The 26,832-nt window shown below is 43.0% G+C and overlaps 2 protein-coding genes across 6 annotated transcripts; both read left to right on the forward strand.

The window, feature by feature from the left end:
• Nucleotides 1–413: 413 nt before the first annotated feature.
• Nucleotides 414–15,409, forward strand: SPINK8 (serine peptidase inhibitor Kazal type 8 (putative)). Of its 2 annotated transcripts, none has more exons than XM_061396954.1 (6): nucleotides 414–484; nucleotides 2,434–2,513; nucleotides 5,195–5,241; nucleotides 6,004–6,125; nucleotides 11,181–11,223; nucleotides 15,233–15,409. In XM_061396954.1, the coding sequence occupies exons 2-6, from the start codon at nucleotides 2,447–2,449 to the stop codon at nucleotides 15,242–15,244; spliced, it is 291 nt and encodes a 96-aa protein (XP_061252938.1). In that variant the 5' UTR covers nucleotides 414–484; nucleotides 2,434–2,446; the 3' UTR covers nucleotides 15,245–15,409. The 2 variants fall into 2 exon arrangements, with proteins under 2 accessions (XP_061252938.1, XP_061252937.1); XM_061396953.1 differs by having other exon boundaries at nucleotides 15,328–15,409.
• A 4,353-nt stretch (nucleotides 15,410–19,762) lies between these two features.
• On the forward strand, nucleotides 19,763–26,470 carry NME6 (NME/NM23 nucleoside diphosphate kinase 6). Of its 4 annotated transcripts, none has more exons than XM_061396949.1 (6): nucleotides 19,763–19,869; nucleotides 22,342–22,438; nucleotides 23,808–23,910; nucleotides 25,079–25,118; nucleotides 25,522–25,682; nucleotides 25,947–26,470. In XM_061396949.1, exons 2-6 carry the CDS (start codon nucleotides 22,349–22,351, stop codon nucleotides 26,111–26,113), a joined length of 561 nt encoding a protein of 186 aa, XP_061252933.1. In that variant the 5' UTR covers nucleotides 19,763–19,869; nucleotides 22,342–22,348; the 3' UTR covers nucleotides 26,114–26,470. The 4 variants fall into 4 exon arrangements, with proteins under 4 accessions (XP_061252933.1, XP_061252934.1, XP_061252935.1 ...); XM_061396950.1 differs by lacking the exon at nucleotides 19,763–19,869 and adding an exon at nucleotides 20,010–20,544; XM_061396951.1 differs by lacking the exon at nucleotides 19,763–19,869 and adding an exon at nucleotides 21,900–22,057.
• Nucleotides 26,471–26,832: the final 362 nt, after the last annotated feature.

Here is a 26,832-nt window from a genome sequence, read left to right on the forward strand (position 1 = left end):
ATATGAAGTTTGGCTAGAAAATATATGCAGTCCAGCATACATCTTGGTTATAGATTACTTCTATTCACAAAGAATAAATAACTCAAGCTAATCATTTTTTTAGTGCTTTTCTATGTATGGAAAGATGCAAGACTGTGGGTTCATTAAAATTCTTCTTAAGATCTATATCTAACTATCTAAGGGTTCTGCTTGTCCAAAGCACAGAGTTCCTCATCCTTTTTCATCCTGAATTCCTCCAAGTGCAACGTTGGTCAGCAACTACAGTGGCTAACTTTATACTTGTAGAACTGGATAGGGAGCAACGTTCTTTGTTTCACAGTTCACTCTGTTCTGCTGCTAGGCACTGCAACCTTAAAAAGACAGTTATACCCCTCCAGCCAACACACACACGTGTGCACACACCCCCTTATTTCATTATCAACAGGAGGAAATAAAGAACATTTTGTCCAGCAAGTTTCTATGAGCAACTGTGGAAGTACAGTAGGTAAGGTGGACTTAATAATTTGCAAACTTTTGAGTAGGAAGAGAGTTACATTATTTATTATTTGGTTTTATTCAGGGAAGGTCTTGGGCAGAAGCTACCTAGATATATAATTTCCCTGGAAAATGTATAAAAACCTATAGATGAAGTCAATTGGCTTGTACTGTAGTATTTTCAATAATGCCAGTAAGCTGCTGATAAATATGCTATGGTTTTCACTTCAGTAATGTTATAGGTTAAAGTATTAACACAAAAGTCATCATATAATGGAAGATTAAGGATATGCAAGTGAGTATTCAGTGTTTTGAATGTTACCATTTCTTATTGTCTGTTGACTCACATATGTCACTGCACTTTCTAGTGACTGCTGTTCTTACCTCAGAAATAAATCTCAACTTTAAAACAGGTCATTGAAAAAGTCTTGGTGCTGATGCTTTACCAAAGGATCCCCTGCAGATATTCTTTACTACCTATTTTTCTGGCATCATCTTTTTTTTTTAAGATTTTTTCCCAGGTGTTTTATTTTATTTTATTTTATTTTGGTTGCACTGGATCTTTGTTGCTATGCATGGGCTTTCTCTAGTTGAGACAGCGGGGGCTGCTCTTCATTGCGGTGCACAGGCTTCTCATTGTGGTGGCTTCTCTTGCTGTGAAGCACAGGCTCTATCTAGATGCACAGGCTTCAGTAGTCGCAGCTCACAGGCTCTAGATCTCGGGCTCGGTAGTTGTGGTACATGGGCTTAGTTGCTCTGTGACATGTGCAATCTTCCCAGTTCAGTTCAGTTCAGTCGCTCAGTCATGTCCGACTCTTTGCAACCCCATGAATCGCAGCACGCCAGGCCTCCCTGTCCATCACCAACTCCCGGAGTTCACTCAGACTCACGTCCATCGAGTCGGTGATGCCACCCAGCCATCTCATCCTCTGTCCAGACCAGGGATCAAACTAGTGTCGCTAGCATTGAAGGTGGACTCTCATGCACTGTGCCACCAGGGAAATCCTGACATATTCTAAAATTCTATTTTTTTAAGGTAGCCAGGTGACACATTTATTCTGAATCTTTGAATCCAAACCCCTATACAGATAAATCTCATACATTTTGTTTTAGGTAAAAAGGTAAAAATAAAGAAGTACAAAGCTGGAGGATTTATATACAAAAGAGTGTTGCCTGCCATCTGCTTGATCTACAAGGATTGACTCATTAGCCACTGCAGTCACTGATCTTCACACACCCCGAAAGGAGTTCAGGGTGAAGATCAGAAACGAGGCACTCTGTGTTCTGGGGAAACTGGCAGAACAGGCTTTCAGATAGGTAGATATTTTCAGGAGAAAATTTTATGAACTCAATGTCTGGCACCTTCCCATACTTAGAGAAGCACTAAAATCATTAACTGAGACATCTCCTCATGGGTAGCGCCAACTTCCACCAAGATGTGTGCTGGATGGCACATACTCCTTTGCCAAAATCACATATATGCTGACTTACCCCTTTACCACTTCAGAGCAGTTCTTCAGAGCTATCAGAGAGGCTCTCTCCCAGATTATAGTCCTCAGTAAGCCTGCAAATAAAACTGAAACTCACAGCTTTTATGTTGTGTGTTTTTATTTCAGTTGACATTATCATAGAGCCATAATAATTAAAATAGTATGGTTTGAGCTCTTGTATAGAGCTGTTCTATAGATAGAACAGAAGAGAGTCCAGGAATAGACCCACATATACATATGTTACCTTCTAAAATTCTATTTTTGAGATTTTTTTTTCTCATGACCAATTACTCCAGGGAAATGAACTAGGCAATGTAATTGCATCAGACACAATTCATTCCAAATAACCCAAGGAAAGAAAAAACATTAAATATTTAGACTTCATTTCCTGGTTAATGATGGATCTCTATGAGAATTTGTATGTTGTGTGTGTTTCTGTCTTACTGTCAAAATCTCCGTAATTCCACAGTTCTTCTGCCACCATGAAGGGGGTCTTCCCTAGCGCCATTCTTCTTCTGGTCCTCTCCATGTGGGCTGCCTTCGCAGTTGGTGAGTTCCGTGTCCTTACTTTGCCCACATTTTCTGCTGTATATTCAAGATCGTGGAAAAGATAGAAGTACAGTAGAAATGCTTTCCTGTTTTATTTAAGTCTAATTCTTCAGAGTCACGCAGACACTGAACCCCCAGAAAGAAAGGATTCACACAGTGCTACTGGTATCAAAATTGGTGGTTGAAAACAAAGCTGTATTGGTACAAGGAAATGACACTAGACGGTAAATCCACAGGAACGAAGGACGAGAACCAGAAATGGTGAATAAAGCATTAATATTACAAATTCACTAAATATATACTCACTCTCCTTTCTTCTCTAAGCTTCCTTAAAAGACATGGAATTGTATAATAATTATAGCAATTTATTGTTGGGTTTGTGACTAATATAAATGTAATGTGTATAACAACAATGTAATAAAAGGAAGGACAGAGCTATATAGGAGTAACATTTCTATATTTCACTTGAATTAAAATAGTACAAATCTGAAGTATATTCTGATAAGCTAAGATAAAAACAGTAAGCCACAGTGCAACTACTGAAAAAAAAAAAAAGAAAATTCAGGGATTTCCTTGGTGGTCCAGTGGCTAAGACTCCACAGTCCCCATGTAGGGAAACCAGTTTCAATCTTTGGTCAGGGAACTAGATCCCACATATTGCTACACAACTCAAGATTGTACATGCAGCAATAAAGATCGAGAATCCTCCATGCCACAAGTAAGACCCGGTACAGCCAAAAATAAATAAAAATTTGTTAATTAAAAAAAGCCTGCATTATAAATAAAAAGGAACAAAACAATAGATCAGGGGTTTCCCTGGTGGTCCAGTAGTTAAGACTCCACATTCCCAATGCAGGGGGCACAGGTTTAATCCCTGATCAGGGAACTAAGATCCTGAATGCTGCACAGGGTGGCAAAAAATAAAATCAGTTGGATTTCATCAAATTAAACATTTTAGTGATGTAAAGGATACCAACAAAGATGTCAATAAAGTGGAAGACTGCCTAGAGAATGGGAGAAAATATTTGTAAAGCATCTATCAAAAAGAGAGATAATAACAAACATTAACAAAGATGTGAAGAAAATGGAATTCTCATATAATGCTGGTGGGGATGTAAAATGGTGTGGCTACCTTAGAAAATAATCCAGAAGTTCCTCCAAAGTTCACCATATAACCCAGAAACTCCACTCTTAGGTATATATCTAAGGGAAATAAAAACACATGACCACAATAAAAAGGCACATAGGAATTCCTTGGCAGTCCAGTTGGGTGAGGACTCTGAGCTTCCACTGCCAGGGGCCTGGGTTTGATTCCTAGTCAGGGAACTAAGATCTCATGTGGTGCAGGGGGGAAAAAAAGTATATTCACAGCAGTGTATCAAGTTTCCATACTGTTGTGGTTATCACATTCGCCTCACTGCAGCCTTATTCATAATAGCCAAAGAGTGAAAACAGTTAAAATGTCCATTAATTGATTAATGGATAAGCAAAATACAGTATATACATACAACAGAATATTATTTAATTATAAAAAGGAATGAAGTATTGATGCATGCGATAACATGGATACACCTTTACCACACTAAGTGAAAGAGATAGAAAGGAAAGACTACATGTTGTGTGATTCCATTTGTCTGAAGTGTCCAGAACAGACAGAAAGTAGATTAGAGTTGTCTGGGTTGGGGGAAGGGAGGAATGAGAAGAGCCTGCTGTTGGGTACAGGGTTTCTTTTGAGGGTGATGAACATGTTCTAAAAGTGACTGATGGTTGCACACCTCTGTGAATATACTAAGGACCACTGAATTGTATACTTTAAATTTTTATTTATTTTTGATTGTGCTGGGTCTTTGTTGCTGCATGCAAGCTTTCTCTAGTTGCAGAGAGCCAGTGTGCAGGCTCCTCAACGTGGTGGCTTCTCTTGTCACTGAGCACAGGCTCTAGGTACGCCGCCTTCAGTAGTCGTGACTCACGGGCTCTGGAGCGTGGGCTCAGTAGTTGTGGCACACAGGCTTTGCTCCTCCGTGGCATGTGGAATCTTCGCAGACCACGGATGGAACCCATGTCCCCTTCTTTGGCATGCAGATTGTTAACCACTGCACCACCAGGGAAGTCCTCAACTATACACTTGAAATAGGTGAATTCTATGGTATATGAATGATATCTGATAAAGATACATATATTATAGAGAGAGTTGACAATATATTATATTTTATATTATCAGATCATTATAATTATATAACTACACAAAATTAATATAATTATATAAAACTATATAAGTATTATATGTGTGTGTGTGTGTGTGTGTAATTGCAAAGACTGTTTTGGATCAAGAATATGTAACCCAGCATCTTTTAAGGTATCTCAATATAACTACTTCATATAACTTACAGTGTGTTTTCTAAAAAGAACAGAGAATGATTGTAGAAGTTGTTATTTACCTGTGAAGAGGAAGGGTCAGAATTAAGATCTCTTCTTTACAAAGAGGAGGGGACAGAAGTTTCCTGATTCTTTGCTCCTCTGAGTCCCCCTTTGGAGGGCAGCATGCATCAAGAGGAACCTCTGCCTCTCCTGATGGGATCTGATGCTTCCTGGGTGCCAACCAGGTCTCCTTCATCCTCACTTTTACCCTTAAGGGCAGAAGACAGAGAGGCAACTCTTTTGAATATGCTTTTGTTTTCCAGACTTTCCTCTTCCTATGGACAGAGGGACTGACCTAGAAAAGACAAAGGTAAGCTCTGCTTCCTTGCTTCCCAAGCTCAGGAATGGAGAGGAGAAACAGTTTCCCTGATGGTCTCGGCTCATTTTTCTGGGAGGCAAGGGCCAGAGAAAACGTGTGTGGGGATAACCCCACAACAACAGCTGAGTCACTAACTCTATGTAGTGCCTTCTATATGTTCCTGGGTATAAACCCCAATCAGTTCATACAACTCCCTTGTGGGATAGAAGGCAAGTATTTTGTACCATTAAATGAATGAGGAAGTTGTGGCTCAAATTCAGGTCTGTCCTATGCTGAGGTGGACATTCTTTCAACTTAGATATGCTGAGACATACATCTTGCCTCCCACAGATCAAGTGAGGCTCTCATTCTCTCTGTCCCCTACCTTCTAAATTGTAACTCTCCTGTAATAAGTCTGAGCCTACTGTTATCTGAAGCACCATATACAAGTCAACCAGAAATGTTCATAAGCATATTCTAATCTCTGAAACCTAACAATCACATTTTGTAATTAGTGAGGCAGGGAATTTCATCCTAAAAAGGAATTTATAGCCCAGACTGGGGAGTCTACAGATTACATGTGTTATGTTATGTTATGTTATATACATACTGTTGGTGGTGAGCACCAGGGGTCAAGTACTGAGATTTCTGAAGCCTGCTCTCCAAGCTCCTGGTCTATTGCTCTGTATTCCATGCTTCTCCCCTGCTCCCAGCAATCAAGGCTAAAGGAGCCAGATAAAGGGCTCTGATGCAGTGTCTGTGTCTCACCTTCAGGCTGAATGCACTAAGAATATGAATAAGTGCTGGATTTTAGCCTACCTCAGGCCAACAGACTCCATATGTGGCAGTGACCACATTACCTACAGTGGGGAATGCCACCTCTGCTACAGAATTCTGTAAGTCTTAATTTTTTTTTTTTACTCTCCTTTCTCTCAAGTCAAGAGGCTAACAGTGGCCAGGATAGGAATGGCCTCCTTGGAACACTTCCAACTGATTAGATCTTCCTTCCAGAGACTGCTCCACTATTGCTCCTCCATTTCTTCTATCCCTCTCTATGCTCCCCAATGTGATCCCATTCAGACAGAACCAAAAACCCACTGAAGTGACTGTGCTATGTCTGGCCTGGACAAAGATCAAGTGGAACAAACTCAGTAGTGCAAGTAGCCACAGCATTCAGGTCTTGTGACCACAGATGAAGGTTATCCTTAAGCTCCCTCAGGCCAAAGAACAAAAGCCTGATGAAGAAGAGGAGGTAGCTGGGCAAGGTATCTGTCTTCTAAGTCCAACATATGACCTTCCTGAGTCCTTGGCTGCTTTTTAATCCTGTATATGTGCCGTACTTCCTCGGTTCTTTGTGTCATAATTTTGTTGTTGAAAACCGGAGGAGTATAATAATCACAACCCTGGAAATCAGATTCTCTCTGCTCTCCAAGGTTTGTTACTGTTGCTGTTTGTTAGTTTAATGACTTCTGGAATAATTCTGTGAAGCTTGCATGTTTTGGTCATGTATAGTCACTACACAGGTCCCATTTAATTGTTTTAGGGGTCTCCTAAAGATTGAACAGAAATTGTCTTAAATGGCTCAAACTGATCAATCTACCAGTCTTCTTTTTAGAAAGTATTTGTTTATTTTTGGCTGTGCTGGGTCTTCGTTGCTGTGCAGGCTTGTCTCCATTTGGGGCGAGTCAGGGCTACTCTCTACTTGCGGTGCGCAGGCTTTTTGTTTCAGTGGCTTCTCTCGTTGTAGATCACAGGCTCTCGGGTGCACAGGCTTCAGCACTTGCAGTTCCTGGGCTCTAGGGCACAGGATTATTAGTTGTGGCACACAGGCTTAGTTGCCCCGTGACACATGAGATCTTCCCTGACCAGGGATCAAAGCTGTGTCTCCTACATTGGCAGGCGGATTCTTTGCCACTGAGCCACCTGGGAAGCCTTCTTCCAGTCTCTACCAACAAAAACTTTATGTGTGAGATAGGGGTCCACCTCATTCTTTTGTATACAATTATCTAGTTGCACGAGCGCCACTTTTTGAAGAGACTATTCTTTTCCCATTGAATAGTCTTGGCACTCTCGCTAAAAATCAGTTGGCCTTAGATGTTGGGTTTATTTCTGGATTCTTGTTTCTATTCCATTATTCTCTGTCTAACCTGATGTTGGTACTACAACACTGATTATCTTTGCAGTCAGTTTTGAGATCAGGAATGTGGGGTCCTCCCAACTTTTTTTCCCCCTCAAAATGGTTCTGCTTACTCAGGTCTTTTGCAACTCCATATAAATTTGAAGGTAGTCTTTTCCACTTCTGAAAAAAAAAAAGGCCACTGGGATTTTGATAAGGATTACATTGAATCTGTCAATTGCTTTGGGTAGTATAAACATTTTAACAATATGAAGTTTTCTAACCCATGAGGATGGAAGAGCTTTCCATTTATTTAGGCCTTCTTTCATTTCTTTTGGCAATGTTTTGTAGCATCCAGTGCACAGTCTTTAACCTCCTGGGTTAAATTTATTTTCAGGTATCTTAGTTTTTGAATGATATTGTAAATGCAATGTTTAAATTAATTTTATTTTCAGATTGTTCTTTGTTGGTTTATAGAAACACAGTTGATTTTCCTGTGTTCTTATATTCTGAAATACTGCTGTTTATTACCTTTAATAATTTTTATAGGAATTCTTTGATATTTTCTATACATAGAACCATGTCATCTTCAAATATAAAGTTTTACTTCTTCCTTTTCAGTTTGGATGGCTTTCCCCCCCAGCTTTATTGAAGTATAATTGAAAATAATATAAAATTTTGGATTTCTCTTTTTTTTTCTTTCGAATGCTCTGGTTCAAGCTTTCACTATTGAGTGGAATGTTAGATGTGGGATTTTCATAAATGTTCTTTGTTATATTGAGGAGTTTCTCTTCAATTCCTAGTTTTCTGAGTAATTTTATTATGAAAGGGTGTTAGATTTTGGGTTGTGGGTTTTTTCAGATTTTTGTTTTTTTAATTAAATATAAATGAGTCATTGAATGAGTCTTTAAATTCTATAGTGCATAACAGGTTTTAAGTTTCACACACATGGTTTCACATCCTCCCATAATAGTTCTCTTTCCCCCTTACTCCTACTTTGTCCGTCACCCCTTCCCTCTCCCCACTGATGACCACTGGTTTGTTCTCTGTATCTGTGATAGTTTTTTTGTTTGTTTGTTTCATTCACTAGTTTGTTGTAATTTTTTAGATTCTACATATAAGTGACATCATACAATATTTGTCTTTCTCTCTCTGACTTATTTCACTTGGCATAATGCTCTCCAAGTCCATCCATGTTGTTGCAAATGGAAAAATTTCATTCTTTTTTTTGTGTGTGGCTGAGTATCATTTCATTGCATATGTATACCACAGCTTCTTTATCCATTCATCTGTTGATAAAATTCTTAGGTAGCTTCCATGTCTTAGCAATTGTATATACTGCTGCTATGAACACTGGGGTACATGTATCCTTTCAAATTATTGTTTTGGTTTTTTTTTAATCACATTGAGGAGTGGAAATGCTGGGTCATATGGTCAAATGCTGGGTCATATTTTAAATTTAAGAGACTCCCATACTGTTTTAAATAGTGGCTGCACCAATTTACATTCCCACCAACAGTGCCCAAGTGTTCCCTTTTCTCCCCATCTTTGTCAATATCTGTTATTTGGATTCTTTTTGATGACAGCCATTCTGACAGATGTCAGGTAATATCTGACCGTGGTTTTGAACTGCATATCCATGTTAATTACTGATGCTGAAATGATGTTTTTTTTTTTTAATATGAATGTGATAAGCAGGTGACTCTTTTGCTTCATTCTTTTAATATGATGTTAATACACTGGCTTGGGAGAAGGCAATGGCACCCCACTCCAGTACTTTTGCCTGGAAAATCCCATGGACGGAGGAGCCTGGTGGGCTGCAGTCCATGGGGTCGCTAAGAGTTGGTCACGACTGAGCGACTTCACTTTTACTTTTCACTTTCCTGCATTGGAGAAGGAAATGTCAACCCACTCCAGTGTTCTTGCCTGGAAAATCCCAGGGACAGGGAAGCCTGGTGGGCTGCCATCTATGGGGTCACACAGAGTCGGACATGACTGAAGTGACTTAGCAGCAGTAGCAGCAGCAGTACACTGGCTTATATTTTTAGGTTGAGCCACCCTGCATTCATGGGATAAACCCACTTGGTGATGATGTACAGACCTTTTAATATGCTATTATATTCAGTTTGTCAGTATTTCAGTTCAGTTCAGTTGCTCAATCATGTCCGACTCTTTGTGACCCCAAGGACTGCAGCATGCCAGACTTCCCTCTCCATCACCAACTCCTGGAGTTCACTCAAACTCATGTCCATCAAATGGGTAATGCCATCCAACCATCTCATCCTCTGACCCCTTCTCCTCTTGCCTTCAGTATTTCCCAGCATCAGGGTCTTTTCTAATGAGTCAGTTCCTCATGTCAGGTGGCCAAAATTTTGGAGTTTCAGCTTCAGTTCTTCCAATGAATATTCAGGACTGATTTCCTTTAGGATGGACTGGTTGGATCTCCTTGCAATCCAAGGGACTCTCAAGTCTTCTCCAACACCATAGTTCAAACACATAAATTCTTTGGTGCTCAGCTTTCTTCATAGTCCAACTCTCACATCCATACATAACTACTGGAAAAACCATAGCTTTGACTAGATGGACCTTTGTGGGCAAAGTAATGCCTCTGCTTTTTAGTATGCTGTCTAGGTTGGTCATAGCTTTTCTTCCAAGGAGCAAGCGTTTTTTAATTTCATAGCTGCAGTCACCATCTGCAGAGATTTTGGAGCCCCCCCAAATAAAGTCTGTCACTGTTTTCATTGTTTCCCCATCTATTTGCCATGAAGGGATGGGACCGGATGCTATGATCTTAGTTTTCTGAAAGTTGAGTTTTAAGCCAGCTAAATAATGTTGCCAGTGTTTAGCTGACATTTTCTGCATCTATATTCAGATGGGATATTAGTCTGTAGTTTTCTTTTTTTTGTGATGTCTGTCTTTGCTATTAAGGTAATTCTAGCTTCACAAAATCAATCAGTAATCTTCTTCTTCTACTATTTGGAAGAGTTTGAAAAGAAATGGTATCAAATCTTTAAGTATTTGATAGAATTCTCTAAAGAAGCCATTTGGTCCTGAGTTTCTCTTTTTTAGGAGGTTTTCAATAACTGATTCAATCTCTTTACTTGATATATGTCCTGTTGATATTTTCTATTTCTTCTTGAGTCAGTTTAGGTAATGTGTGTTTATAGGAATTTGTCCATTTCATCTAGGTTATCTAACCAGCTGATGTACAACTGTTCATAGCCTTCCCTTGTAACCATTTTTATTTCTGTAAGGTCAGTAGTAATGTCTTTGCTGCTGCTGCTGCTGCTGCTGCTGCTAAGTAGCTTCAGTCATGTCTGACTCTGTGTGACACCATAGATGGCAGCCCACCAGGCTCCCCCGTCCCTGGAATTCTCCAGGCAAGAACACTGGAGTGGGTTGCCATTTCCTTCTCCAATGCATGAAAGTGAAAAGTGAAAGTGAAGTCACTCAGTCGTGTCCTACTCTTAGCGACCCCATGGAGTGCAGCCTACCAGGCTCCTCCACCCCTGGGATTTTCCAGGCAAGCATGGGTTGCCATTACCTTTCATCAAATGGATAATTTAACTGTATTGCACATTCGCTTCCTGCATTTCTACTTAAATACTCAAGATCACTTTCAATTTTCTATATTTGATTTCAGACTGAATATGTTTTATACACTCACCCTCTTGACAAATAAACATATAGTAGATATTTTAAAATCACTTATTAAATAAGAAATCACTATTAGCTAAATGTCTCCTCAAACTTAGCTAAAGATTATCATGTCAAATTTAGATATAATTTGTGATATATCATAAAAGTAATCATTTTGAAATATAATTTCTTACAGATATGAAAAACTTAACATAATTAAATTGCATGATGGACCATGTGTAAGTAAAACCACTTTTATTTTTCATTTTGGGGAGTAAACCAGATAGAGTTAGGAGTTCCTTGTTCTAGAGGACTTTAAAGATTTGTTACGAAAAATTTCAAACATACATAAAATTAGAAATAATGATACCATGAAATTTTCATGCCTATCTTATAGTGCAGTGTTTGTCACATTTCCTTCCTCTATTTTTTTCTGAGAGTAAACAGATCACACTTTGATACTGTGTCTTTGACTCTAGGGTCATAGAGTACAAGCAAGAACTCAGCTAATGCCAAAGAGATTTTTGTAGCTTTATGAGGCATGGAAACGGGACTGGGACCAATTATCTTAGAATAGAACATGAAGGACTTCTCTGGTGGTCCAGTAGTTAAGGATCCGCCTACCAATGCAGTGGACACAGGTTTGATCTCTGGTTTGGGAGATTCCACATGCCGTAAGAAAGCCCTTGTGCTACAACTATTGAGCCCATGCACCACAACTACTGAAGCCCGGGAACCCTAGAGCCAATGCTCTGCAGCAAGAGAAGCCATGGCAATGAGAAGACCATACACTGCAACTACAGAGTAGCCCCGACGCGCTACAACTAGAGAAAGACTGTGTGTAGCCATGAAGACCCAGTGCAGTCAAAATAATAATAATTAATTAATCAATTAATAGAAGAGAAAATGACATGTGTGGAAGGGAACACAGGTTAAAAAGACATAATTTTGTAATACTTTTATGACAGCCTCTTCTGACAATCTCAATTCACAAGGCTCATCTGATTTACAGATCAGCATACATATTATTTGGCAAGGACCTAGCAGAAGAGATTAAGAAGAGATGGCAATAGAATATACAGAACTGTACAAAAAAGGTCTTCATGACCCGGATAACCAGAATGGTGTAGTCACTTACCTAGAGCCAGACATCGTGGAATGTGAAGTCAAGTGGGCCTTAGAAAGCATTACTATGAACAAAGCTAGCAGAGGGATGGAATTCCAGCTGAGCTATTTCAAATCCTAAAAGATGATGCTGTGAAAGGGCTGCACTCAATATGCCAGCAAATTTGGAAAGCTCAGCAATGGCCACAGGACTGGAAAAGATCTGTTTTCATTCCAATCCCAAAGAAAGGCAATGCCAAAGAATGTTCAGACTACCATACAATTGTGCTCATTTCACATGATAGTAAGGTAATACTCAAAACTGAACTGGTTCAAAAAAAAATTGGACTGGTTCAAAATTGGGAAAGGAGTATGTCAAGGCTCTACACTGTCATACTGCTTATTTAACTTATATGCAGAGTACGTCATGCGAAATGCCGGGCTGGAATCAAGACTTCTGGGAGAAATATGCAGAAGATACCACCCTAATAGCAGAAAGCAAAGAGGAACAAAAAAGCCTCTTAATGAAGGTGAAAGAGCAGTGTGAAAAAGCTGTCTTAAAACTCAACATTCAAAAAACTAAGATCATGGCATCTGGTCCCATCACTTCATGGCAAATAGATGAGGAAAAACTGAAAACAGTGACAGACTTCATTTTCTTGGGCTCCAAAATCACTGCGGATGGTGACTGCAGCCATGAAATTAAAAGACGCTTGTTCCTTGGAAGAACAGCTATGACAAACCTAGACAGTGTATTAAAAAGCAGAGACATCACTTTGCCAACAACGGTCTGTATAGTCAAAGCTATGGTTTTTTCAGTAGTCATGTACAGATGTGAGAGTAGGACCACACCGAAGGCTGAGCACTGAAGAACTGATGCTTTCAAAGAGTGGTGCTGGAGAAGACTCTTGGGAGTCCCTTGGACAGCAAGGAGATCAAACCAGTCAATTAAAGGAAATCAACCCTGAATATTAACTGGAATGACTGATGTTGAAGCAGAAGCTCCAATCCTTCAGTCACCTGATGTGAAGAGCCAACTCACTGAAAAAGACCCTGATGCTGGGAAACACAGGGGCAGGAGAAGGGGGTGACAGAGGATGGCAGAGGTTGGATGGCATCACTGACTCAATGGACATGAGTTTGAGCTAACTCCAGGAGATAGGGAAGGACAGGGAAGCCTGGCATGCTGCAGTTCAGTTCAGTTCATCTCTCAGTCATGTCCAACTCTTTGCAACCCCATGAATCACAGCACGCCAGGCCTCCCTGTCCATCACCAACTCCTGGAGTTCACTCAAACTCACGTCCATCAAGTCGGTGATGCCATCCAGCCATCTCGGGTCACAAAGAGTCAGACACAAGTTAATGATTGAACAATAATAATAATACATATTAAGCACCAGAAAAGGTCTATGGACCTAAATATTCTCTAGTTCCACTAAAGAAAAATCCTAAAGATTCTCAGGCACTTCCATTATTTGGGGTAACTACAAAGAGACGTCACATGATCTCTACTCTGTCAGATTGGTTTTGACCTAGGCCAATTCACAGATCATCCTGCTGAATCCCCTCCTCTTGTATCTGGACCACAGCCCTTGTCAGGGACTTCCCAGGCAGTGCAGTGGTAAGGAATCCACCTGCCAATGCAGGAGCCCCAGTTTTGATCCCTGGGTCAGGAAAATCCCTTGGAGAAGGAAATCACAGCCCACCCTAGGGTTCTTGCCCAGAAAATCCCAGGGACAGAGGAGCCTGGCAGGCTACAGTCCATGGGGTCACACAAGCTGGACATGAGTTAGCGACTAAACAACACTACTTGGCAATATGATGGATCTCAAAACACTACAGCAAGAGAAAAAGCAAGGGACAGAAAAATAAAATTAACACATTATGTAAGTTAAAAATAAACAAACACAATTATATATTTTGCACAAAGACATGTAAACAAAATGATACACACTGCACACATTAAAATGGCTTGCTAGGCTATAAGGAGAAAGGGAATGAATGAATGAATAGTGGCCCCTCCCCACAGTCTTTCAACAAAGCAGAACAGAAACTGTTTTCTTTTTCCCAGTTTGTCTTTATTTTTAAATCTTTATTGGAGTATAGTTGATTTACAATGCTGTGTTAGTTCCTGTTGCACAGCAAGGTGAATCAATTAAATATAGATATATATCCACTCTTTTTTTTATTATTCTCCCATATAGGCCATTACAGAGTATTGAGCAGAGTTCCCTGTGCTATAGAGTAGGTCTTTATTAGTTATCAGTTTTATGTACAGTAGTGTTATATTTCAATCCCAAACTCCCAATTTATCCCTGCTCCCCGCCAAACTCTGTTCTTGACAAGATCATAAAGAATATGGTAGCTGCCAAAGCAAGACTAACAGTTACCACTGTCAACCACGTGTCTTACACTGTCACATGCTTTGCCTATACCCCCTCTCCTGTGCTCCCCACCGCCCCCACCATGAGGAAGATGTTGCTATTGGCTGCATTTCATATTCAAAGATGCATAAGTAGACAGAGGGATGTAACTTACCCAAGGAAACAGAGCTAGGAACTGGCAGGGCTAAGTCTTGAATCCAGAGGGTCAGTTCTAGACTCTATTCTTTCTATGCCTCAAATAACAGTCTATATGCCTCTGACCAGACTCTGATTCACATCAACTCCACTGTATCTACCCTCCACCTTTTCTGCCCCATGGAATTTCCTATAGGCTCTTCTGGGGTCCAAAGACTTAACGTAAGAATTCATATTCATAGCTCTCCTCTTCTTGGTCCACTTCCACTCTGTACTTTTGTTCTTCCTCAAGGAAATTAGAATGTCTCTGCTGCTGCTGCTGCTTAGTCACTCAGTCGTGTTCAGCTCGACTCCATGGACTGTAGCCCACTAGGCTCCTCTGTCCATGGGGATTCTCCAGGCAAAAATGCTGGATTGTGTTGCCATGCACTCTTCCAGATCTTCCCATCCCAGGTCTCCCGCATTACGGTCGGATTCTTTACCATCTGAGCCACTTTGGTCTGCCTTAATTCATAGGATCATTGCTCTACATTCCTCTTGCTAGACTATTTATAGTAACCGGTATGGTAGTTTTTCTCTTCATTTTCCCAAATTTGATTTCTCTAAGCATATATTTCTCTTGCAGGAAAACTCCTGAACTTACCATTACAGAACTTACTGAATTCTGTAATTGACTGAGGATCAAGTCAATCACAATGACTGCTTTTATATCTCCTTTAGAGGAATATGCTGGTGCTTGAGGAAACCAATAGCTACAATCAAACTCATTGATCTTCAGTAAATGATTCTTTTTTTCTATGCATTTATTGTGTTTGTTTTTTAGATCTCACATGTGAAATCATACAGTATTTGCCTTTCTCTGACTTATTTCATTTAGTGTAATGTCCTCAAGATCCATCCATGTTGTTGCAAATTGTAGGATTCCCTTCTATTTTTATGGCTGATTTATTCATGTGTGTGTGTGTATACTCTCAGAACATTTTTATCCATCCATTCATCAATGGACACTCAGGCTGTTTCCATGTCTTGGCTATTGTACATAATGCTCTATGAACATGGGCATGCAGGTATCTCTTCAACATAGTGTTTTTATTTCCTCTGCATATATTCCCAGCAGCAGAATTGCTAGATCATATGATAGTTCTGGTAATTCTCTGAGGAATCTTCACATTGTTTCCTACAGTGGCTATAACCAATTCACAATCCCACGAACAGTGCACAAGGGTTCCTTTTTCTCTACAACCTTGCCAGCGTTTATAATCTCTTACCTTTTCAATAACAGCTATTCTTAACAGGTGTAACACAATATCTTATTGTTTTGGTTTACATTTCCCTATGATTAGTGATGTACCTGTTGACCATTCATACTTTTTCTTTGGGAAAATGTTCTCCGGTCCCCTGTCCATTTTACAATTGGATTATTTCATTTTCACTAATGAGTTGGGGGAGGAGCTGACGTCATACAGGGTTTTTGTCTTCTGTTCAGCTGGGTTGTTAGCTGGTCTGCTAGGGCTTCTCTCGGAGTCCAGATAACTGTGAAAGGGAGACTATGGTAGCAGTGATGGCTAACTTATCTCCTGGTCATGATGGTTATTGTGTTGCTAAGGTTTCTCTTGCTGTGTCCTTGGGCAAAGGCCACCCATCTCGTGTCTGAGAGTTTTGCAACTAAGGACTATTGTCCTTCACCTTGGGAAGGCTGGGATGATGTGCTGAGTGAGGCTGCTGTGTTGGGACATAGAGGTGTGGTCACAGTGACTGGGACTTTCATTGCCCGTCTTCTGAGACTTGGAGGTTTGTTCAGGTTTGCTGTTATCCATCATATCCAGTATTTAGGGAAGCTTTCCTGGATTGCTAGGGTTCCTATTGTCTCATGTTCAGTGTCTGGTGGATTAATTTACTGGCATTCACTCACGGTGCCCTCTGACTTGTGCACAGTTTGAGCTGCTCCCACTCTGTCTGTGGCTCATAATTGGGTGAAGTACTGGCTTGTCATTCATGGAATCAGGGTTGGGAGTTGAGGGTTCCAGAATCAGTGGTTAGAATTTACGGGGTGGTATTTAAGGATTAGAGGTTGGAATTAGGAGATTAGAAGATAAATGTCAGTGGCTCAGAATCTAGAAACGAAGTCTAGGATGAAAGGGTTACGAGTTTATTAGTGACCAGCTTGGGCTGGTGTTGGAAATTAGTATCAGAAGTATAAAGGTTAGAGTGGTGGTCAGAGATCAAAACTCAAAATGGATCAAAGACCTAAATGTAAGACCAGAAACTATAAAACTCTTAGAAGAAAACACAGGCAGAACACTTGATGACATAAAGCAAGATTTTCTATGACCCACCTCCTAGACTAATGAAAATAAAAATAAACAAGTGGGACCTAGTTAAACTTAAAAGCTTTTGCATAGCAAAGGAAACTATAAAAAGGTGAAAGGACAACCCTCAGAATGGGAGAAAATAAGAGCAAATAACTGACAATGATTAATTTCCAAAATATACAAGCAGCTCATACAACTGAATACCAGGAAAACAAATGACCCAGTCACAAAGTGAGGAAAAGACCTCAACAGGCAGTTCTCTAAAGAAGACATACAGATGACTAAAAACACATGAAAAGATGCTCAACATCCCTCATTAAAAAAAAAAAAAAGTGTTCAAGTCAAGGGTAAGGTATTTGCGTGGTGGTTAGGGACTGGGGTGGGGTTAGATGTTAGGGTTGCACCACAGGCCTAAGGTTTAGGACCTGAGTGTAAGGATGAAGGGTGAGAGTTACAAGGTCAGCTTCAGAAGAGGAGTCAGGGTCAGGAGAGCTAGGGTTAGGTCACAAGCCCAAAAGGTTAGATCACTGTCAGTGATAGGGTTAGGGGTTTAGCAAGTAGGATTGAGTTAGGGACTAGGGTTGGGATTTGTTACAGTCAGGGAGGCAGGGTGAGGGTAACTCCCTCTTTTTCCTTGCTGTGGGAAGATTCTCCAAGCAGAGAGACGACATCAGGTTCTCAGTCACATAAGCTCCAAATTCCAGGAGAGAACATGTCAAGGTTTCATGCCAACTCTCTCACTGCACACCCCTTTTGACCAGGGCAACGCTGGGCCCTGAGATTCAAATCAGCAAGGGAGGAATATGCCAGTCTCCGTCTCCTGCAGGCACTACCCTGTATCTGCAAGTCCTGCTCTTAGGGTTCCCTTCACTTGGCTTAGAGAAATCACCTTTCCACCTCAGAAGCATTCTGCACTCTTACTAATTTTGTTCAGTAGATTTCTAGTCATACACACACACACACACACACACACACACAGACAAACACACATCCACACATACAGAGAGGAAGGAACTGATATGGCTGCTAGCTAAATTCTGATCTCTTCTTTAGTAAGGCCAGAAGAAAGGGTGGGTTAAAGCAACAAAGATAGGGGCAAATATTCAGAAGAAAAATAGAGAAGGGTAATGGACGAGAATGATGAGAAAGGGTGTTGCTTTAGATAGTAAGTCTGGCCAGGCCTCTCTGAGGAGGTGACACAAGGCCAAGGAGTGAGTCAAGTAAATATTGGGGAGAGAAGTTTTCAGGCAGTGAGCGGTGGGAACAGGCAGTGGATGATAGGAGTGAGGGGAGAGTAGTTTGGAAAGGCACGCAGGTCGGCAAAAGCCAAGTCATGCAGTTCTTTAAGGTCCATGGTGAAGAGTTTGGATTTTTTTTCTTAGTAGAGCAGGAAAACACATTAGTGATTTAGGCAAAGGAGTGATGTGAATATCTTGTGCATTAAAAAGATGATTCCACGTGTCACGGAGCAGCCACAACTACTGAGCCTGTACTCAGCGGCTCAGTGTACTCAGTGGCTCAGGAGACACGGGTTTGATCCCTGGGTCAGGAACACCCACTGAAGAATGAAATGGCAATCCAGTCCAGTATTTTTGCCTGGGAAATCCCACAGACATAGAAGCCTGCAGGCTACAGTCCATGTAGTCGCAAGGACTTGGATATGACTTAGTGACTAAACAACAACAACAATTTAAATATGCTGGATGAAAATGAAAAACACCTCAAAAAAGACTTGGCAGGGGCTGCCACTATTACTGTACATTAACACTTCGAGAAGGCAGTATGTTCTTAAATACCTCTATCTAGAGACAAGACTAGACAAAGGTAGATACCTTCTGGATAGAATGAGCATAAGTCATAATTAACCTCTTGGGACTTCCCTGGTTGCGCAGTGGATGGGAGTCTGTCTGCCAATGAAGGAGACATGGGTTCAATCCCTGGCCCAGGAGGATTCCACATGCCAGGAGCAGCCATAACTGAGTTGATGAGCCACAACTACTGAGCCCGCTTGCCTAGAGCCTGTGCTCTGCAACAACAGATGCCAATGCAATGAGAAGTCCGCACACCGAACCTTGCTTGCTACAACTAGAGAAAGCCTGCACAAAGCAAAAATAATAAAGAAGATGAATAAAAAATTAGCCTCATAATGGGTGATTCACCCAACTGAGTTCAGACTCATAACTGGTGTAGAATTACTTCAGTTCCACCAAAACCGAATCAAGACCCAAGTTCTTTGTCCCCCGCGTCCCTCCGAAAGACAAATACTGGGCACCAACGAAGTGCCAGGCCCTAAAGTGAAGTCGCTCAGTCGTGTCCGACTCTTTGAGACCCCATGGACTGTAGCCTTCCAGGCCTCTCCGTCCATGGGATTCTCCAGGCAAGAATATTGGAGTGGGTTACCATTTCCTTCTCCAGGGGATCTTCCCGACCCAGGGATGAAACCCGGGTCTCTAGCATTCCAGGCAGACGCTTTAACCTCTGAGCCACCAAGGAAAGGCACTATCCTAGATCAAATATAAAAGAAAGCGAGTCGGGCAAAGCCCACTCCGGCTGCCCCACTGGAGGCCCCGCTCACTGCCTGGCTGCCACCCTGAAACGCCCATTCTGTCCTCTCCGAGGTCCTCTCTGAGCCACATCCCGTCGCGGTGCCACCGGCCTGGTCCGCTCTCCCACCTGAGGGCGCCCGAGCCCAGCCCATCTCCCGTCCAAGACAGCTACGTCACCTCTTCCCTCCGGAACAAGCGCTGGAAAGACATCAGGGCCACCGGGAGGCGGGCCCTCCTGCTGCAGGACATTCCGGATTGGCTGGCACAGCACCTCGTCCCCGCCCGGGCCGCACAGCAAGGACCCCGAAGAGGGCTGCCCGGGCGAATGCCTAAAGGACCCCGCTTGGACCTAAGGGCTAGCTATTGCAGTGCCTGGTGGCCGGGTCCCGCGGCGGGAGGACCAGGTGACTCGTATCCGAACTCCACCCGGGGCTCCCAAATAGCCCAGAATCTGGAGTGGGTTTAGGCCTCTGTACAAGGGGCCAAAACCGCAGGGCTGCAGGCCTGGAGAAATGGAAGAGCAGGGTGGGGAAGAGGGTGGTGTCTAGAACTGAGGCTGTGAGCTTGGGGGATTGGAGGGTGGGGCTTCAGGTTTTGGAGGCAGAAAGCCGAGGTGATGATGAGCTTGGGAGGACGGAAAGCGTGGCTGGCACCCTCCAGGAAGCGGAGAAATAGGAGCCTCTGTTGTGAAGGCAAATGCCCAAGGAACTTCTAAAACTTTACAAGTCTCTTAAAGGAGCGACTTTTACGTTGAGCAAGTTTGCCGACCTGTTCCTCTTTGTTGTAAACCAGTATCCAAGACAAGCGTGACTTGGCTGGCATTAGAAAAGGAACCATGCCCTCCCCTGGATAGCCTCTAGCATTCTGGCCTTGGAATAGCTGAATCACTCATTCACTGATTGATTCAACAAATACTGTTGAGAGCCATGTGTGTGCTAGGCACTCTGCAGTACAGAGGATACAGAGGCGAGCAAAACAGATCGGTGCTTTCATGGAGCTGACCATCTAGTGGGGAAGAGATAAGTGAAGAAGACGTGTAAGGAGCCATGAGAGTGGGCAGGCGAACTAAGATCTAGTGGGTGAGTAGGAGATAACCAGCGGGAACACATTCTGGACTGTGAAAACTCTGGCTGTCAGGCCAGAAAGTCTTGGAGCTGCAAGGCCCATGAGGCTAGAGCAAAAGCAAGTTAAGGTGTATGGAGTTCTAGATGAGGGATCAGATCACTCAAAGCCTAGTAGGACATGACAAGGCTTTCAGGTTTTATTATAAAAGTACACTTTGTACACTTTGAAGGGTTAAGGAGGGAAATGATCAGATTTGCATTTTTAGTTCAATGGCTATTGTGTGGAGAACAGATTGTAGAGGGAACAAGAGTAGAAACTGGAAGATCAATAAAGAGGCTGTTGCATAAGTCCAGGGAGGGTTGATGATGTTTTGGACTGGGGTGGTGGCAGCTGAGAAGGAGAGAACTGTATGGATTGGAAGCACACCGGTGAGGCAAAATTGCTAGAACTTAGTGATATGGTGGATATGGAGGATGAGGACGGTGAGGTGGCAAGGATATCTCTCCCTAAAAATATGACAAGATTCTGCTCACTTTTGGGTTACTCACCGCCTGGGATGTTAGGGAAACCAAGTTGGCTGGTCTTGTACCGGTTAGGCTGCGGTTAGCTTTGTGGATCGACTGGAGCATCAGCCTGAATGCTGTAGAAAGGGCATGAGTAGGAAAGACCTTGGTAGTGTTTCTCTGTTTGGGCCAGACCCTAGCACTGCCTTTAATGTGCCACTTTCGGGCTAAGAGAAATAACATGGTTGTCCAGACTGTGTGTGTTCATGGAAGCCTTCTCTATTTACTGGCAAATTTAGAGGTTCCACCCAGATAATCTTTGAGAACTACTCCTCAGACCTGCAGAGATGATCAGTTTCTTACATGTAAATAGAATTTCAAAGTTGGAAGAGATCTCAAGTTTTCTTAGTCCAGTTTAAAATACTTTTATGTTTTTTATAGCATTTCCACAATTATTTATTGAGCTCATACACCATGATTAGACTGTAGATATACAAAGATAAATAGAATAAGACTATATAGGTTCATTTGGTCAATAGAATTGATTAAGCGTCTTTGTGCCAGGCATTTCAGCTACAAAATGAGTACAACTTGTCTTTGACCTTCGAGTTGCATGTCTGCAAGCCTTGCCATGGTGAAGGACAGGGAAGCCTGGCTTGCTGCAGTCCATGGGGTCACAAAGAGTCAGACACAACTTAACAACTGAACAACAAGCCTTGCCATTGAGGACAGCAAGTGTGTTAAAGGGTTTGATTTGGCCAGGGTAGATCCTGACTTATCTGTAACATTAGAATAGAAATTGTATGTATCCAGCAGACATAGGCAGTGGCAGGGGCGGGGGAGGTGAGAGGGGGTGGTATCCTGGCAACATCCCAATTCTTGTCCATCCAGTCTTGCAATTCTAGAATTGATGGGAGAGCACTGTGTGACCCTACCCTTGTGGCTAGAGTCTATAGGAATGTAAATTGTAAATCCTCTGTAAAACACAAAAGATAGGAAGCGAAGGGAGTACTGGCAGAGACAGGTAATGTTTAAACTTGAACTTCTCATGAATGGGTCACTCCTTTGCAGGGTTACAGTTGCATTAGCAAGATTATGTCCCCCAGTGGGTAAATTGAAGGCCCCTGTACTATTCCTTTCCCTCAATCCCATGATCCCAATGGGCAGTTAAATACTAAGTAACTGTCATGTGCTTTATTAATGTCAGAAGTGAGAGCCCTAGTTGACTTGTAAGACTGCATGGCTCCAGAGTAAGAAGGGTGGGGACTGCAACACTGATGAGTCTCTAATCTGGCTCTCTGATGGCAGGAGGGAGATGACCTCGATCTTGCGGAGCCCGCAGGCTCTCCAGCTCACTCTGGCCCTAATCAAGCCTGATGCAGTTGCTCACCCCCTGATTCTGGAGGTAAGAACACGTCCTAAGCCTCTACTGTATGCCCTGGGCATTGCTTCTGTTTCAGGTGCCATAGGGCCATTTGTGAAGACTGACAGCACAGTCCTGTGCTAGATGGTGTGGAGGCAAAGCTAGACGTCGTGGACACTGACCCCAAGGAGACGAAAGATCTGTTGGAGAACTGAGGCAGATATAAAATATAAGAGGGACTTCCCTGGTAGTCCAGTGGTTAAGAATCCACCTTGAAATGCAGGGGACATAGGTTTGATTCCTGATCAAAGAACTAAGATCCCACTAAGGTTGGGGAACTAAGATGGGGCAACTCAGCCCATGTGCCACAACTACTGAAGGCCATGGGCCACAACGAATGATTCTGCATGAAGCAGTGAAGATCCTGTGCTTAGTCACTCAGTCATGTCCGCCGCTTTGCAACCCCATGGACTGTAGCCCCCCAGGCTCCTCTGTCCATGGGAATTCTTCAGACAAGAATACTGGAATGGGTTTCTATGCCCTCATCCAGGGGATCTTCCCAACCGAGGAATGGAATCCAGGTCTCCCGCCTTGCAGGCAGATTCTTTAAACCAAATGCAGCCAAAGAAACAAATAAATAAAATATTTTTTGAAATAATTAAAGGCTCTAATACAGTAAGAAGAACCAAACCTCAAGACAGGGTATATATACTAGTTGTCTATTGCATGTGCACTCAGTCGTGTCTGGCTCTTTGCAACTCCATGGATTATGGTGTGTCAGGCTCCTCTGTCCATGGAATTTTCGAGGCAAGAATACTGGAGCGGGTTGCCATTTTGTCCTCCAGGGGATCTTCCTGACCCAGGGATCAAACCCTAGTCTCCTGTGTCTCCTGCATTGCAGGCAAATTCTGCACCACTGTACCACCTGAGAAGCCCTAGTTCTTTATTGCTGCCTAATAAATTACCACACACTTAGCAGCTTAAAACAGCATTCATTACCTCACAGTTCTAGAATGTAGAGGTCCAGTAGGTTTGGCTAAGGGCTAGGTTCTCTCCTTCGGGTTTCACAAAGCTGAAGTCCAGGTATCAACTGACTGGGCCCTTATCTCCAGGGTGTGGGGAAGAATCCAGTTTGAAGCTCGTTCAGAATGGCAGAATTTGATTTCTGTGTCTATAGGACTGAGGTCCCCATGTCCTTGTTGGCCTTCAGGTGGGGACTACCGTTTTTAGCGACTACTCACATTCCTCGTTACATGACTTACTCCCATCTTCAAGATAGCAACAGGGTGTCTCTTTTCTTCAAGTTTTAGGCTCTAAAGGGTCCCCAGGGTTTTTTTGGTTAGCCTGGGTCTCCTGTTCACTCAGATGCTCCCTTTCACTGACTTTTATCTTTGGGGTGGCATTTATCCAGGCTGTTCATCAGCAGATTCTGAGCAACAAGTTCCTTATTGTGCGAATGAGAGAACTTCTGTGGAGAAAGGAAGACTGCCAGAAATTTTACCGAGAGCATGAAGGTAGGAGCCAACAGTCCTCTGAGCAAGAGGCTTCTCTATCCCTAGAAAGATTTCACATGGACACCCAAGTCAGGTTCTCACTGACGTCAGTTTAGTCGCTCAGTGTGTCTGACTCTTTGTGACCCCATGGACTGCAGCACGCCAGGCCTCCCTGTCCATCAGCAACTCCTGGAGTCCACACAAACTCATGTCCATTGTGTTGGTGATGCCATCCAACCATCTCCTCTGTCGTCCCCTTCTCTTCCTGCCTTCAGTCCTGGCATCAGGGTCTTTTCCAATGAGTCAGTTCTTTGCATCACGTGGCCAAAGTGTTGGAGTTTCAGCATCAGTCCTTCCAATGAATATTCAGGACTGATTTCCTTTAGGATGGACTGGTCTGATCTCCTTGCAGTCCAAGGGACTCTCAGGAGTCTTCTCCCAACACCACAGTTCAAAAGCATCAATTCTTTGGCATTCAGCTTTCTTTATAGTCCAACTCTCACATCCATACATGACTACTGTACTTACCAACTGTAAAATTCAGCCAGTCTTCTAGAGAGTGGATTGATAACACAAACTTTTCATGATTATCAATGTTTTTAAAATATTTTCTAGGAGGGTCCTACCTCATGGTACCAACAAGAAATTTAGTTTTATATCCTGATAATATCACTGATAGTGAAGTTGCTCAGTCATGTCCGACTCTTTGCGATCCCATGGACTGTAGCCTATCAGGCTCCTCTGTCCATGGGATTTTCCAGGCGAGAGTGCTGGAGTGGATTGCCATTTCCTTCTCCAGGGGATCTTCCCAACCCAGGAATTGAACCCGGGTCTCCCACATTGCAGGCAGACTCTTTACCGTCTGAGCCACCAGGGAAAGTAATATCACTAGTTAACAAAAAACTCTGTCAAGTACTGTCCAAAGGCTCATGATTTCATTTAATTTCCCAGAAACCCCATGAGGTAGGTATTATGTCCCCAGCACACAGATTAGGAAACTAAGTTAGGGAAGTTATTGATTTACCTGAAACTACACAGGTGGTAAGTTGGAGAGCCTGGGTTCAGACCCAGGTAAGTCAGACTCCCTGTTCCTTTCTCTAAAACAGTGATTATTCCCTCCTCTAGGGAGGCAGGAGTATAAAAAGTTTTCTTGGCACCGTGTCTTAATGGAGGTCTTCTCTCCTTGCAGGGCGTTTTTTCTATCAGCGGCTGGTGGAGTTCATGGCCAGGTATTTCTCATTTTGGTTCCCACATCTTCATCCACTGAGACTTATTTCCCCTGCCCCCCTAAGTAGATTTGTTAATTTTATTTGCCACTCTTTAAAGTTGTAAGCAGTGTCTAGGGTCTGAAGAAATGTGGGCTCGGGCTGACACTGACCCTGTGGCCACCTGTTCTGAGGTGCTTACTGATCCAGGGGCTGTAGAAGAGTGTTGTTGAATGCTTCCTAACAACTCTGCTGTCTTGGCAGCCTTTCTTCTTCATCAGCGGCCTTCTATCAGCTCTTTGAAGCAGTACTCAGCTAGAAAGGCAAGGAGACTCTCAGGATGTCCAGTGTGCCTTTGGGCCCTGCTCACAGTGTGCCCTCCTGAAGGCAGAGCCAGATTCCTGACATGTGCTCCCTTGGTTCACAGTGGGCCGATCCGAGCCTACATCCTCGCCCACAAGGACGCCATCCAGCTCTGGAGGACCGTGATGGGCCCCACCAGAGTGTTTCGAGCACGCCACGTGGCCCCAGATTCAATTCGTGGGAGTTTCGGCCTCACCGACACCCGTAACACAACCCACGGCTCAGGTGAGGCTGCCTCCTGTGTCCACAGTTTTAATAAGGGAATTTGGTTCAAGGATGGTGGGCAGGCTGGATGGTGGGGTTGAAAGGCAGGTCCCCCAGGGAGCTTTCCTCCCGGTTGGCCCTTTGTGGTGACCTCGCCAGATGTGGCCCAGGACTTAGGGATGGGAGAAGGACAGGCTCTGGTTTCTGAACCCGATTATGACCGCTTCTTGCCTCTGCCCTGCACTCCCTATGAGAATCCCTTCTCTTTTTTTCCTCCCCTTACAGACTCTGTGGTTTCAGCCAGTAGAGAGATTGCAGCCTTCTTCCCGGATTTCAGTGAACAGCGATGGTACGAGGAAGAGGAGCCCCAGTTGCGCTGTGGCCCTGTGCACTACAGTCCCGAGGGTGGCATCCACTTTGCTGCTCCCGCAGGAGGCCTGGGGCCAGCCTGACACAGGCCTGTCAGTTTGTGAAGACTGGTGGCATTGCCCAACCTTCTCTCACAGACCTCTGGTCCCAGAGCATTCTTCTAGGACCAGGGAGGCCTGGGCTCCTTGTGCCATCTCTGCTGGGCACCACCACCTGCGAGAGGCTCCTCACTGCCACCTCTTCTAGAATCTCACTATCTACCTCTTCTCTGGAATGCTCATGGGTGGTTCAGAGGAATGATGGCTCCTCTTTTTTCTGAGAACTGTTTATCATTTTCAAGGAGAAGCTTGCCGAGCTGACTTGCCTGAAAAATGCAGTGACTCTGTATTAGCCATGTTTGGTCTGTTTTCCTTAATAAAAGTCAGTACGCTACTGAAAAAGGCTGGGAACACTACTCGAGGTGCTCTCTCTCTCCCCTTAACTGGAGTAATTAAACCTGTCCTAAGTCAAGTTTCTGGTCTATGCTAAGTGAAGAGAGAATTGTGTCAAAATCTCCCAGGAGGGTCACACAGCATGCAGCTTACATAGAGCACAAAGGCCCCTGGCATAGGCCTGCATCCTGGAAAAAGGGGCACCTTTGGTTTGAGCAAAAGTATGTCTGCCCAGTAACGGCATATTGTTATGACTCTTCTTTTTTTTTTCTGATTTGCACAGAGCCACTAAAGGTAGCCATGTCTCTGCTGTAGCTGAGGATGACAGTTACCTACTACTATGACAAACCACCTCAAGATTTCATGGCTTA

The sequence above is a fragment of the Bos javanicus genome, chromosome 22 (assembly GCF_032452875.1).
Source record: "Bos javanicus breed banteng chromosome 22, ARS-OSU_banteng_1.0, whole genome shotgun sequence".
NCBI classification, from domain to species: domain Eukaryota; kingdom Metazoa; phylum Chordata; class Mammalia; order Artiodactyla; family Bovidae; genus Bos; species Bos javanicus.

Bases quoted from the DNA above. Each gene is read 5' to 3' on its own strand.
- SPINK8 (XM_061396953.1), top strand. From the start codon at position 2,447: ATGAAGGGGGTCTTCCCTAGCGCCATTCTTCTTCTGGTCCTCTCCATG. The intron at 2,514-5,194 runs GTGAGTTCCGTG...TTTGTTTTCCAG, and splicing joins GTGGGCTGCCTTCGCAGTTG to ACTTTCCTCTTCCTATGGAC. The intron at 6,126-11,180 runs GTAAGTCTTAAT...AATTTCTTACAG, and splicing joins CACCTCTGCTACAGAATTCT to ATATGAAAAACTTAACATAA.
- NME6 (XM_061396949.1), top strand. From the start codon at position 22,349: ATGACCTCGATCTTGCGGAGCCCGCAGGCTCTCCAGCTCACTCTGGCC. The intron at 23,911-25,078 runs GTAGGAGCCAAC...CTCTCCTTGCAG, and splicing joins ATTTTACCGAGAGCATGAAG to GGCGTTTTTTCTATCAGCGG. The intron at 25,119-25,521 runs GTATTTCTCATT...CTTGGTTCACAG, and splicing joins CTGGTGGAGTTCATGGCCAG to TGGGCCGATCCGAGCCTACA.